At 37.3% G+C, this 14,004-nt stretch overlaps 1 protein-coding gene across 1 annotated transcript in view; it reads right to left on the bottom strand.

Annotated features, from left to right (window-relative positions):
• Positions 1–11,882: 11,882 nt before the first annotated feature.
• dlp (dystrophin-like protein) overlaps positions 11,883–14,004 on the bottom strand; it is a gene marked incomplete at both ends in the record, with an annotated part of 108,870 nt that continues 106,748 nt past the window's right edge. The window contains 2 exon segments of the mRNA NM_214496.1: positions 11,883–11,896; positions 11,898–11,906. Coding sequence (NP_999661.1) covers positions 11,883–11,896; positions 11,898–11,906 — 23 coding nt within the window.

The following is a 14,004-nucleotide window of genomic DNA, read 5'->3' as shown; positions in this document are numbered from 1 at the left end:
AATCAGTTACTTGCATTAATTCAATCAATCAATTCTGTCAATTAAAAACAGATCCATCAGGTTTATGCATCTTCCTCAAGATGCTTAAGGTTCTACATGTATCTCACCCTCAAACTGACCCATTTCTAGACAATGTAGATCAAGAAACTGACACCAAAATCACCAACATTACCCATGAAGACACCTTTAACAAACAAAACATTAGAATTTGGAGAATTTGGTTTACTACATCCTAGTATCACTGTAGTTCTCTATTACTGTAGTCCTCTAGAACAAAGCAAAGGATAATACCTATCACACCTCAGATTTCCAGGGTTTTAAAGACATCGCCATTCTAGAAACTGACGAAAAGCAGAGAAACCATCCAAAATTACATCACAAAAGAAAAACACTACAAGCTGGAAACATTGGTTAAAACTTGGATACCACAAAATTTACACTATCATTCAAAAGTACTTTTTTTTTAAAATGTCCTCTGGGACAAGTCTGCAGATCTAACTAACCATCAGACTCCATTACATTCTGATTGAAGGAGCTGCTGTGTTTACTTCTGAAGCAAACACTTAATCCATGACACAGAGAACATTTGAAGTTTGACCCTATTGTCTCCCTGCACATCTTTTGAGACTAGAGATCTTTCTGATCATCAGGTTTCCAAAAATCCTACACGACACCAGATTTGAGCTCGCCAGAATCACACACTGAGCACCAACTAGTCCATGAGGCTATAGAGAATAAGACACTCAAATATTCCTTTCCTTTTCATGGACTTAGCTTAGTTCACTCACATAAAAGCAGATCTTTTCTGTATTCTTGATATATTTCTGGATCTCCATAAAAAAATACATATAGAGATCTACCTCACCAACAGTTTTACAGGAATCCTAGACATATAGAGATCTACCTCACCAACAGTTTTACAGGAATCCTAGACATATAGAGATCTACCTTACCAACATCTTGACAGGAATCCTACACATAGCAGGTTTACGTACTACCTGGAGTTATTTCTGAAGTACACACATAACCAATGGAGATAAAACAAAGAGAACAGTTCATTCACTTTCTCATGTGACTGCTAAAAGTCCTCCAGGATACTAGGAATCTACCTAATCATCAGGTTTGCAACAATCCCAGACAAGCTGCTTTTACACCTGCCAGAATTACAAGTGGAGCAATAACATTTATCTACAAGGATATAAAAAAGAAGAATCTAAAGTATGGAATTATTTGTTGTCGTGGACACCGCTTAAGTCACTCAATAACATAAAAGCAGATCACATTTCCACATATACTTGATACATTGCTAGATCTCCGTGGAGAACCATCTAGAGCTCGACCGGACGCAAGATTCACACGAATATGAGACAAAGCAGTTTTACAAACTACTGGAATTACTTCTAAAGTAGACATATAATCCATGCTGATTTGATAGCATAATGAAGGAAAGTTAGACTCTTCTGTTTCCCTGGAGATCATTATATTTATCCTAATCAATACTTGGAAAATAAAAATGAATGGGTTGGAGCAATTTAAAGGTAGCGTGGCATAAGACAAAAATAGTATGCTTCCGTCCACAGTGACCACTTTTATGAATCTCAATATTTTGCTACATTGTGAATATCTCAAGGAAAGAGAGGCAGTTTTGAAGCAGTCTGGTAATCAAGCAAACAACCATCCCATGTGGTGTTTAGAGTTCCTGGAAACGAAACGAAGAAAGGAAAAATCCTCTAGTGAGCAGAAAAACGGTTCTTATTGAAGAATAATACTCAAATTAGAGAAAAATAACAAAATCATCCATTTTCTGAAAAAGATGAACCACTCGAAGAACGACACCAAAATCAGAATAAAATAACAAAGTGTGACTATTTACTGCATGTATCAAAATCCAGAGTTTAGAACATCTAACTTTGTTTTCACAACACATGTGGATGCTGAATATGAAGAAGTATAGTGACGGCTGGAATCAGAATAATGTTATTCCTTACTGGTCACCCGTGGTAGAAGCATGCTCAACATTCAAATATAAAGAGAAGAATTATGGCAAATGAATGCAAGGCTGGAATTAAAAACAATTACAAAAAGACTTCATGCAGAGGATGATGGTACAGTATTGAGTCTGGTATTTAAATGAATTTTTTGCACTAGCAAGAAAATTGGCTTGGCCGGCAGCAACCATTTGTGACTTGAAGAGAGCCTTCTTGCTGATAATTAGTATTCACTTCACAGAGGAAAGTCAACTCGATGGAATGATATGCACAAAGTGTGCTGGCTTGGGGGCTAGTTTCATCTGTCTTTCTTTCTTTTTTTATTGCTACTCGACAACCTCGTAACATTACGCAAACAATCGTGCTACACAATCGACGTCACATAAAAGCATTTTAATACCTCATAAATGTACCAACATGCAATGCTATTGTTCTTATGAGTTGAAAAGCATACATTGATGCAGGTCTCTATGTATACCTGAGCGGTGTTCATGTGAAAGAATGAATTCTTTAGGGTCATATTCAGGATAGAGCTAGAAATAGATTTTTCCATTCGATCATTAATCACGCAATTACGTCAGACAAATTTATGAATCATATCCGTTTGTAGGAATACAAAATGAACAGCCAAAGAATTGCAACCATTTGACAACATATCCATGATTGCTTTCGAGAGAAAAAGATTGCTAGACAAAATAAGGTAGTATTACTTTAAAAAAATTGCGTATTAAGAGCAAATATTCTAAATCACTCACTCATGAATTAATGATTTAAAAAATGTATCGAAAGCATTGCTAAATCAGTAAATTAGATTTTTGATGCTACATAATGCCAGATTTGATTGGCTTCCTCACCTCTCTGGGAAAGCCAAGGTATATGAGATGATTTGTTCTATTTGTAAAAACCATATCTTTTGTTTAATACTCATTTCTGGGAAAAGAATGATGTGCTTATTAACTAAGTCCCTACAAAAAGGATCAACCATGGGCTTCATCGTCTGGCAACAAATCTTTCTTATTTCTAAAATATTAAAAGAGTAAAGGGTCAACTGATGTTAAGGAATTTATTCAGCAACGCCCAAATATAATCCTAAACATTTCAGTAGGAAAGCAACTTGGGCAACACCCAAATCTAATCCTAAACATTTCAGTAGGAAAGCAACTTGGGCAACACCCAAATCTAATCCTAAACATTTCAGTAGGAAAGCAACTTAGGCAACACCCAAATCTAATCCTAAACATTTCAGTAGGAAAGCAACTTGGGCAACTATCATCAATTCGGCAACACCCAAATCTAATCCTAAACATTTCAGTAGGAAAGCAACTTAGGCAACACCCAAATCTAATCCTAAACATTTCAGTAGGAAAGCAACTTAGGCAACACCCAAATCTAATCCTAAACATTTCAGTAGGAAAGCAACTTGGGCAACTATCATCAATTTGGCAACACCCAAATCTAATCCTAAACATTTCAGTAGGAAAACAACTTGGTCAATTATCATCAATTCAGCAACACCCAAATCTAATCCTAAACATTTCAGTAGGAAAGCAACTTGGTCAATTATCATCAATTCAGCAACACCCAAATCTAATCCTAAACATTTCAGTAGGAAAGCAACTTGGGCAACTATCATCACTGCCTGGATTACTGCACATAGGTCCAATGATTTCACAACTCATACTCCGGCAACTTATGGTGGGCTTTTCAGAATAGATACATTTCATATAACATATATTTTTAGTAAAGGACTCTATTTCAGAAAACCTGTCACTAATGATAAGTGCAAAAATGTGTTGTTATCCAATACCATGCAATGCCTTCAATAGCGCAATACAAATTGTTGAGACTTGTAAAATATTGTTCTATGAAACAGGGACCCCTATAATGACCAAGGATTGAAGAGTATCTTTCACACTACTGCAAGAAGTGGAAGCAGATTTTAAATTCTTAAGATTTCACCATTTCTCTCCATTCCAGCCCTGTACCTATAAAGATAATTCCATAGGGTCAGAACCCTGCAAAGAATTCAATGTTCATTTCATATTCATAGAAATGTACTAACGTACCTACGCAGGGTATCTGAAGTGCTCGTAATGCACTTGACGTGCTGTGCATATCTTCTGTTCTATTAAGATTACGACTAGGATCCGGACGCAGAGAATGTTGAACTCTCTCCTCCAAGATTTGATATGAAATTCTTGTCTGGAAAGCAAGAGCTATTGGCCAGATAATGTTTCATGTATCACCTCTTTTTAATCAAAAGCTTCAGCTTCAGTTACAGATAAGATGCAGATGATTGGAACAATGGTGTGCTGGGATATAGCAAAAGCATATTTTTCTCTCCTTTTATTTTCGTCTTGAAACTATTAGAGACAAATCAGAAATGAAATGTCTTGACTCTCTTTATATTATTATGCACAGTCAAAACTATTTGTTACACATATATATTTGAGGACTGAAATTAGTAGATATTTTTAAAAACTTAAATCCCTGATCTCTTCTCACTTGACACTCAATAGTAGAACCAGAATGATCCGGTGGCACTGCAGAACATAGCACCATCACATTCAGGAAAACATTTGCTAACTTTCATTTAGGTCAGTGACAGTCCTACACAGAAACATTTAGAAATCCAGAATGATTATTAATCCAAGAGTACTCATACATCTTCAAGTGCCTTTATGACACTTATCCAAGGAATGGCATCCAAAAACGTCAAGAGATCACAAGCTCATTGCTCTATCAGACATAGAATGAACACAGTTCCTTTGCTAAAAATAAATACTAAAAGACGAGGAGTCGATACATTTCTTGCAGGATTAGTCTCTGTATGTACACTAAGTACAGATGTGACTAAACGGAACAGACACAGAAGTATATATTTAGTGCAATGATCCCACTTTGCACGATAAATTCTACATAATAAAGCAAAAAGGCGTTATCTTCAGCTCATGAAGAAATACAATAAGCTGTCGCTTGCTGAATCTACCTATTAATTGCCCTTCAACAATAAGGCTTGAAGGTACTCACACCACCAACTCGTCCATTAAAAACACACATACAAATGGAATATATAGATGTGTCTCAAGTGACCAAGGAATATGTTAATTTGATATTTAACATCATGCTTTGCTAGCAATTACCATAAATATGTTGCTAGGCCATGTGTGGGCTGCCATTGACGCTGAAAAGAAACATTTTGATATTTGACCCTTGCCGCAGGCTGAAGAAACATCGCCATGAAAATTTGACACGTCTGCGACTGGTTGAGGAAACAACGGCCACAAGAGAGCACCAAGCAACCAAACCAAGGTGCCATTTCTCACATTTTAGCTTTTTCCCCTCTTTTTCTTGCCAGGTTGCAGAAACATTACGTTCTTCTTCGTGACCATACGGAAATGATCGGGTCGTGTTTTGCTTCGAGCCAAACTTGGGCATTGTTGAATGTAGCAATCTCAGATTTGAAAATGTTCTGATATTAAATGTGGTAGATGCATCCCCTACCATAATAAGAAGTCACATTTTCCTCTGACATTTATGGTAAAAACATATTCAAGAGCACTTGGATAATGTCTTGCATGCTCACAATCCTACATCAGATAACAGCATCATCTAAAGAGCTTACAATACAATCAACGCCATGTATAAGATCATAAAATCCATCACTAGAAAAATGAATCGACTACATGAATTTTGTCTTCAATCTTATCCACCTGTTTAAGTATCTCCACTAAGATATGAACACACACGAGAATATTGTACCCCGACTCAACTAAATATCAAAGAGCCTGCCAAACTTGAAATGTGATGACATTTTCTGGAGATCTAAACAACAAACCCTAAAAGATGATGATTTACCTATTACTACAGGGAGTGGATTGAACGCATAATTGACATAACAGCCTGGTAATAGTGAAATATTGAAGTGTGAATATCAGGAAAGCACATTATCGTAATGACAAGACTCACAATGGCCTATAAGCGGTGTCATTCTGGGATAATCGAAATGATGATGAGTTAAAAAGAGGGTAATGGTTTGAAGAGGGAGGAGGAGGAGGCGGGTAAGTGATTAAAAAAAAAAAAGATAATGAGCTGGAAGTGATAATAATGATGATGATGATGATGATGATGATGATGATGATGACACTTTGTGATTGCCTGCATGTATAAAGTGTGTTCAGAGCTAAAAGGTTGTTAGTAGTAAAGAGGATGGATCAACACCCTTCTGGCTCCAAAGAGTATATCTGTGTGCCTGTTAGAAGGGCACAATTGGCACAATGCAGTGGATCTACATTTCCAGAAAGTTTATGCCATCATTATGACAAGCATAACTACATTTCAGTCTTTTATCAGTCTTTTATCATGTGAAATTCTGAATTGTCAAACAGCGATAGGTTTAAAGTAAACCATCACCAAAACATGTTTTGGTTCTAGATGTCATTGGTTCCGTGTCTCTATATTGCGATCAAAATATGAGCTTAGAATATTACATCTTGAAAATGATACTGCAGTTTGAATAAACTTCCAGTAAACAGTAACAAGTTTCCTTTCACAAATGCATCTTTATATTATCCTTTCATCTTTTTCATACTCCTTTGAAATGGTACCATTTTAGGGTTGATTTTATGCATTTTAATTATAGTATAAACAAATTGTTTCAGGTGATTGGTACATTTTAAACATTTTTATATGGTCTTTAAACGGTGCATCCTTCCTCTATAGAATTATAAAATCATGATAACAATTTACTGAAATTCAAGTCATGTTCTTCAGCCAGAATGAACTGAATTTGATGCACAAAATATTGTATAGAAAGTGTTATATTAATTAGACCAACTTGCAATCTCTTAAAAGGTCATTAATTATGTAATGGTAATCTATCTAGTTGTTTCACATCTTCACAAGACAACAAGTGAAATAACACCGACATAAACCTGTCATCTGTTTAGAGCCATATGTTACAGTGAATGAGTTATTGCTCTGATGGCTCAAAACATACTATATCTTGAAGTCTCTTTGGTTGTTAACTTGTGCCCAAAATATAGCAATCTAGTTAATGGAGTAGTATTTTGTTTTCGAATATGACACAAAATGATTGTCTGTAACCTGAAAATCAAAAGTAGTAACGATTGGAAGTGGTCAATAACAGCCAGTAAAACTTAGATTTGACACAACTATCCTGAACCATATCCAGCAAATTTCTTCTATGCAGTTCCCTTTTCCAAATGAATTCACTACAGTTAACAATTCCAGACTGGTAGTATCACCAAACGATGATCGTTATTATCACCGTCATGAGCTGACTCTATCACCGCTGTCCCTCATCTCCTCACAAAACATTCCAAAACATTTTGAAGCTCCCATGTTCTCCCATCACTACAAATATGATACACCGGTAATCCCATTCAATCCATTATCATTGCCTCTTTCCAGGTTCTTCCAGTTGATGTTCCTCTGTCCTCGTTGTCATTATCGTACTGTATCTCACCAAATGCTATCCTCACACTTTCTCTTTTTTGTTTGTTTGGTGAAGACAAGCAGGTCCTGACAAACAGTTATCTTATCTCTGGGCTTCATGTGACTGAGAGGACATTAGACTAAACAGATCACAGAGAGAGAGGCAAATCAGAGCAATTATTCAAAACACTCTTTATCTTCCCTCTGAGGGACAAGAAAGCTTTCCTCGTTCTTCTCCTCTTTCTACTTTTCCCCTATCATTCTTTTCCTCTCCCTTTCCATTCTGTTTCTATCTATTGTCACTGCAAATTTGACTTCCTTTATCCTAGTTCACCTTCTCTCTTTCACTTTCCCTCTCCCTCCCTCCTTCCATCACCCTCTGCCTCCCCCTCTCCAGTAGGTATACAAAGGATGATGGGTCCCTCCTTCTATCACCCTCTGCCTCCCCCTCTCCAGTAGGTATACAAAGGATGATGGGTCCCTCCTTCTATCACCCTCTGCCTCCCCCTCTCCAGTAGGTATACAAAGGATGATGGTCCCTCCTTCTATCACCCTCTGCCTCCCCCTCTCCAGTAGGTATACAAAGGATGATGGTCCCTCCTTCTATCACCCACTGCCTCCCCCTCTCCAGTAGGTATACAAAGGATGATGGGTCCCTCCTTCTATCACCCTCTGCCTCCCCCTCTCCAGTAGGTATACAAAGGATGATGGTCCCTCCTTCTATCACCCTCTGCCTCCCCCTCTCCAGTAGGTATACAAAGGATGATGGTCCCTCCTTCTATCACCCTCTGCCTCCCCCTCTCCAGTAGGTATACAAAGGATGATGGGTCCCTCCTTCTATCACCCTCTGCCTCCCCCTCTCCAGTAGGTATACAAAGGATGATGGGTCCCTCCTTCTACCACCCTCTCCCCCCTCCCTCCCCCCCCCCCCCCTCCCTCCCCCAGTAGATATACAAAGGGCAACCAAAATAGATCAGTCACACAGCTTCTTAGTGACAAAAATGCCCTTTGTTTCCAAGCCATCACTCTTGGTATGATTCCACACAATGACAGGTAACACTAACGGTATCATAGTTAATTATGCAGAAGACAATTCTACTCCATTCTTCTATTGTAATATCTGTCAGAAGTAAATACAAATTTAGGTGAGCTTGTAAGCCCATGTAACTCCCAATGAATTAATCAACAAGTAATAATATTTTGTAGAGATCTGCACTAGGTACTAGTATGGAAAAAATTCAATCATGATTCTGTTGATTGTCTATAAAGCACCAATCACTTAAGCCCCTAGCTGGGCCCTTGTTATATTGCAGAATTGTTAAAAACGCCAGTCTCACAATAATGACAAATACAACCTGCACAGCTATAAAGATACTCTATTATTGCAAACCCTATCCTATAAAACAAAAATGATGTTGGGAGATCCATTGATCAGATCAAAACAAAAACTTCACCACATGGGGAAGGACCTTTTTGCAAAGGATCCCAAAATGTGCACCAAAATCCACTTCATTTTGGAGATTACCACAAGTCCATTTCTTAGTAACTATAGCAAATACATTGCATATGGACATGTCATCACAAACGAGACAGAAAAACACCTTGCTTTTGTACAGTTCACAAATATATGTCTAGAAATAAACAAATATTTGAAAGGAAATAATCATAAATTATGTAAACTTTTGATAGATTAATAGTTCAAGAAATGTAAAGTTAATCATGTGATGACACAACTTGTTGCAAACAAAACACAAATGCTTATATGTTCATCAAGCTATTCGCACAACGTCATTTTACAAGTTTATAAACTTTCTACAAATCTATTCCTTGGTAACATTGCATATTGGTCATCACAAGCAATTGTGCAAACATTATGCTAAGTTTACAAATTGAAGAATAAACATTCTGGAAGCCTGTATACTTTCCATACCTCTATCATCTGGAGAGGGAGAGAGACAGAGAGAGAGAGAGAGACAGACAGACAGAGAGAGAGAGACAGAAGAGAGAGAAAGAGAGAGAGAGAGAGAGAGAGACTAGACCACATCACCACTTGCTTCCATATAATCGATGAATGTATCTCTAAAAAGTTAACAAATATCAGAACATTGAAGTCAGAAGGGTTCCTACTGATCAATCAAATAGACAAAAGAAAGTTGATCTCATGATGACTTAACCGTCTCCAATTACAAATACAACTACATTCACCAAACTAGTTGCACTAGGACATTTTTAGAAGTTTTGTAAAGCTGCCACAAATCCATTGTTTGCAAACTAAGGAACAAGTAATTTATTGCATGAAGATAGCAATAATCCAAAGAAATGATATCGCACTTACATATTCATCAGTAAAAAGCAGAACAAACATTCTTCAAAACTCGAAGTTTCAATGGATCCATTATCTGGAAAAATGACAGATGTCGTAAAAGCCAACAGGGGGACACAAATGTTTGTCAAAACAAACATGTTTACTAAGCCCCAAACGGAGCCCCTAGTGTAGACCATGCTAGATCACAAATACCACAGACGGAAGTAGCGACCAGCTCCATTTTCTCTCACTCTGCTGAGACAAAAATAATATTTCCCAAATTCTCTCTTCCCTCACCTCAATTTGAAGTATTTCCCGGACAAAACAGATAGGCATCCTCGACGCTGCATGTCATCTAATATTCACACATTGTCATGGCAACCAAACACTGTCCTCTGATGTGAAATGTAGTTTCCATACAAGTCCATGAGAAGAAATGTAAATTATTTCAAACATTATAGTGCTCGGTATTAGTTTCACTATATGCTTGACCTGTAATGAAATATCAACAACAACAAAAGAAATGTTATTTATGTTTCACCATACGCGATGCCCTTTTATCTGAACTCGAACACCTCTTTCATACACATCCTTACCAACTTAGCTAGGTATGCATGATTATTTAAGAATGCTGATGATGAACTCCTTTCTTTTGAACTAGAACTTATGAACTTTTGGAAGATCATATAATACTTTGATGAAAGCACTGTCAGGTCACTTCTATGCAAAGGCACAATATGTACCACCCTTTTAAAAATGACAACTGTACATTCTCCCCCCCCCCCCCAAAAAAAAAGACAAATGTAACATATGTTCTACAAAAACAACAACTGAAGTAGCTTCCATTCAGTGTCCAGTCCATTGAAGAGTCCACCAAAGTAGGTGTCCATGCTCAAAACTAAAACACTGTCTTTCCTCAGTGCACAGTTATACCCAAAATCAAATGCAAAATCTATAAAACAACTCATTGACTAGAATATTCCTATTCCCATAGGCTTAATGCAGAAGCCACATGGTTCCAGTAGGCAAAGGATTAAGTAAAGCTCATCTCTTACGAAGATTTAACACACCTACATTAAATGTTCAGAGATATCCAAGACCAAATCCTCCATAGCAATGATACGCTGCTGCCTTACAAGTTATCAGGCTGTTCAGTGATATCCTCTTCCAGTCGACACTAAGAAATTCAACTGAGCCTATGAACTCAAAAGAGGAAGTCAACTAATACAAAGGCAAAGACAATCTTACCATCAGGTACTAAAAAAAGAGACAGGGAGGGGAAAGAATAAATTAAGGAAAGGTTTTCTTATTTTGTGTCGTAACACTTCAGCCCGGAGAGGGGCTGGAGGGCTGGTTCTCAAGAGTTACGGCGGTCTGATTTATATTACATCTTGCCCACGAGATGCAGTTCTCCACACCATGTATTCATTACCACTCCAGGAGGAAAACAACCACAAAAATCTTACAAGAAATAGAGAGAAGATAAAAACGGAGGAAACAATACTTAAGCTTTCGATGAGGAATATTGTCGGGGGAGAAAAAGACAAAAGTCCTTTCCCCTCAAGACTAAAAAATGCCTTCATCACCGCATTAGTCAGCCATATTAGATTCTGATTAAAGGAAACACAGTCCACTAACAAAAGTTCCATTCCTTTGATTGGACGTCACGACCGTAAATTAAATATAGGTAGGGCCAACCCTAAAGCAATGTTTTCTTTCCGTAGGATGATAGGCGGTATTGAGGAGGTACACCACACGTACCCCTCTATATCACTACCGGTGTCTCTTTTGTCCTCAGGTACCCCAAGGCATTTCTCTTGGAAAGAGGATGCTTCATTCATGTTGATTAGCTTCAGGTTGGGAGGATGCTTTACGGTTTCATTCTCTATTTTGGTCTAAATCAAAGCAGATCTTTGCAGATTGGTACGCACTGTATGCGGGATGGCAAAACTCATGAAGTAATCCTTTCCTTGTATTTTCGAAGATTTCTGTCGATCAAATATGGGATTTCACAGTAGAGCAGGAAATAAAAGACAAATGAAAGAATGGTATACAATCTATTTCGTACTCTCTCTTGTTTTATGGATTCACATACGCATGAACATTTTTCAAAATGAACTTCCTTTAAAAATATGAGCACAATTTCCAAGGTGTCCAATTCCAGATGCCAAGCTCTCAGACAATATGAGGTCTACATACAGACTAGGTCATGCTCCAAAGAACATGCTCAATGAAAATGAAGCTTTCTCTTTTGTAAAACAAGAATGAGACCACTTAAATAGAGATGGCACAGTCACCAAGTCACAGACTATGTCTCCTCCTACAGATAACGCTTTCCAAATTGTTTCTTTAACTGTATAAAACAGCAATGGCATCGCTCAAGCTTCCACTATCCATGGTAGATATGAAGATAGTCAAATGAAGTCAACACAAAATGTTGAATATCCATCCTTCCTCAAATAGTGGAATAATTGTTTGTTTAAGAGCCAGAAGGGCATTAATGAAATGCCCTTTTGCCTCTTAAACAAACATTGATTCCACTATTTGAGGAATTGTAGAAGAAAGGGACCCAAAACCAACCTCAAACTGTAACTGAAGCAAACTCTCTCCAAAAAGGAAGATGACATTTTTACCAATCACTTGCATATTAAAATGTTATGAATTCATTTCTTACAAAACACTCCCACAACTGCACTTTCTTTAGTTTCCTTAGAACAGCATACTCAATACATTGCTAATTTAACCACTAAGCTTTAAGATCCTACCCTCTGCTCAGAGCCAGACAGGCTTTAGCTTTATCTTAGAATAGTTAGGAGTCAATACCCTTGTGCCTCTCAGCAGACGATACCTAAACGTACCCTAATCCTAGCAATTAGGAACCTTCTCAAGGTAGGCTTATCAACTTCTTCTTAAATCATGAATTATTCCATACTTCCCCTGCATCAATAATCTGCTTTGAATTTCAGCTTGAATCAGGCAGGAGGTGATATTAATAATTCTTTTCCTTCGTAATCCCTCTCTTTGGAGACACCATACACAAAGGAGACTGAGATTTACTTATGAGCTGTCACAACAGTTCAAAGTGGAGTAGCCTATATAATAAGAGGAAAAGGTATAAACCTAATAATAGTGAATGACTGGAAGGGCTTTCCTTTATATTTTAGTGATGGTCTATAATCATTTTGGCAGACCATATTGGCTCCAGGCAACCCAGGGCAGGTGCTGATTGTTCTCATTAAAATCAGAAAATAGTGCTTCGTTTGATCACCATGAAAATTCATCAATGTGACACATTCATGTTCTCTCTCTCTCTCTCTCTCTCTCTCTCCTCTCTCTCTCTCTCTCTCTCTCTCACCTAGATATTGAACAATAACTGGGGCAAGAAAGTGCAAAGGCTTTCAGAAATGGTTAAGAAATCTGTCTGGAACTAACTTTGTACCTCTCATAATGAGAGTGAGTGCGGTAAAAAGGAGAATATAAATTCTCCTAAGAGCCAATAAGCTGTTCACTCAATTTCATGGGCATTTAGATAATATATATTTCAAAACAATGTTTTGTGTCATATTCAATGTTTTTCTCTGTCGATCTCATGTGTCAATTCAATATAATTTGAGAAAACAATATTGATATCGTCCTTGTTTTCACGAAGTGACGGTAGTGAGGAAAATCGTAACGCAAAGTGAATGCATTTTTTTTTCACTACCGTCACTTCGTGAAAACAGCGACGATATGAGGAAACATATTTTTGTCCTCTTTTTATAATGAGTTAACACAGTAGCTACAGAATTTACACTGAATGTGTACTACTACTACTAAAAACTCTTCAGATGTTATTTTTAGAGCATTTGGTTTCTCACCAAGTGTTTTGAACAGCAAATCTGGTGTTAGACGAACATCACCCAATCATTTTGTATTATTTATTTGTTATCAAAATTTGAACTTCGAAAACGAAACTAAACCTCAAATGGAAAGGAGGGAGGGGGGGGGGGGACAAACCAATATCATGATTTTGACCGCTAGAGATAAAGAGCCAAATCCATGCCTTTTCTACTAAAGAGGGTCATCATCATCATTACACAAGCCAGTATAATTATCAAAATTAAGTTGAAATCCTTTTTTTTTCTAATTCTGTTTAGTGTTTAGTCATACTCCATTTCAAAATTGTTTAGGTATGACCTGGAATTAAAAGCACTGCCTCGTCGCTCTCACATTGCCACAATTTATTCAAAGAAAAATAGGTCTCCACAGACACAA

The sequence above is a fragment of the Strongylocentrotus purpuratus genome, unplaced genomic scaffold (genome assembly GCF_000002235.5).
Source record: "Strongylocentrotus purpuratus isolate Spur 01 unplaced genomic scaffold, Spur_5.0 spur5_scaffold_21, whole genome shotgun sequence".
NCBI classification, from domain to species: domain Eukaryota; kingdom Metazoa; phylum Echinodermata; class Echinoidea; order Camarodonta; family Strongylocentrotidae; genus Strongylocentrotus; species Strongylocentrotus purpuratus.
The sequence above is the reverse complement of the archived record's forward strand: the minus strand, read 5'-3'. Positions and strand labels throughout refer to the sequence as shown.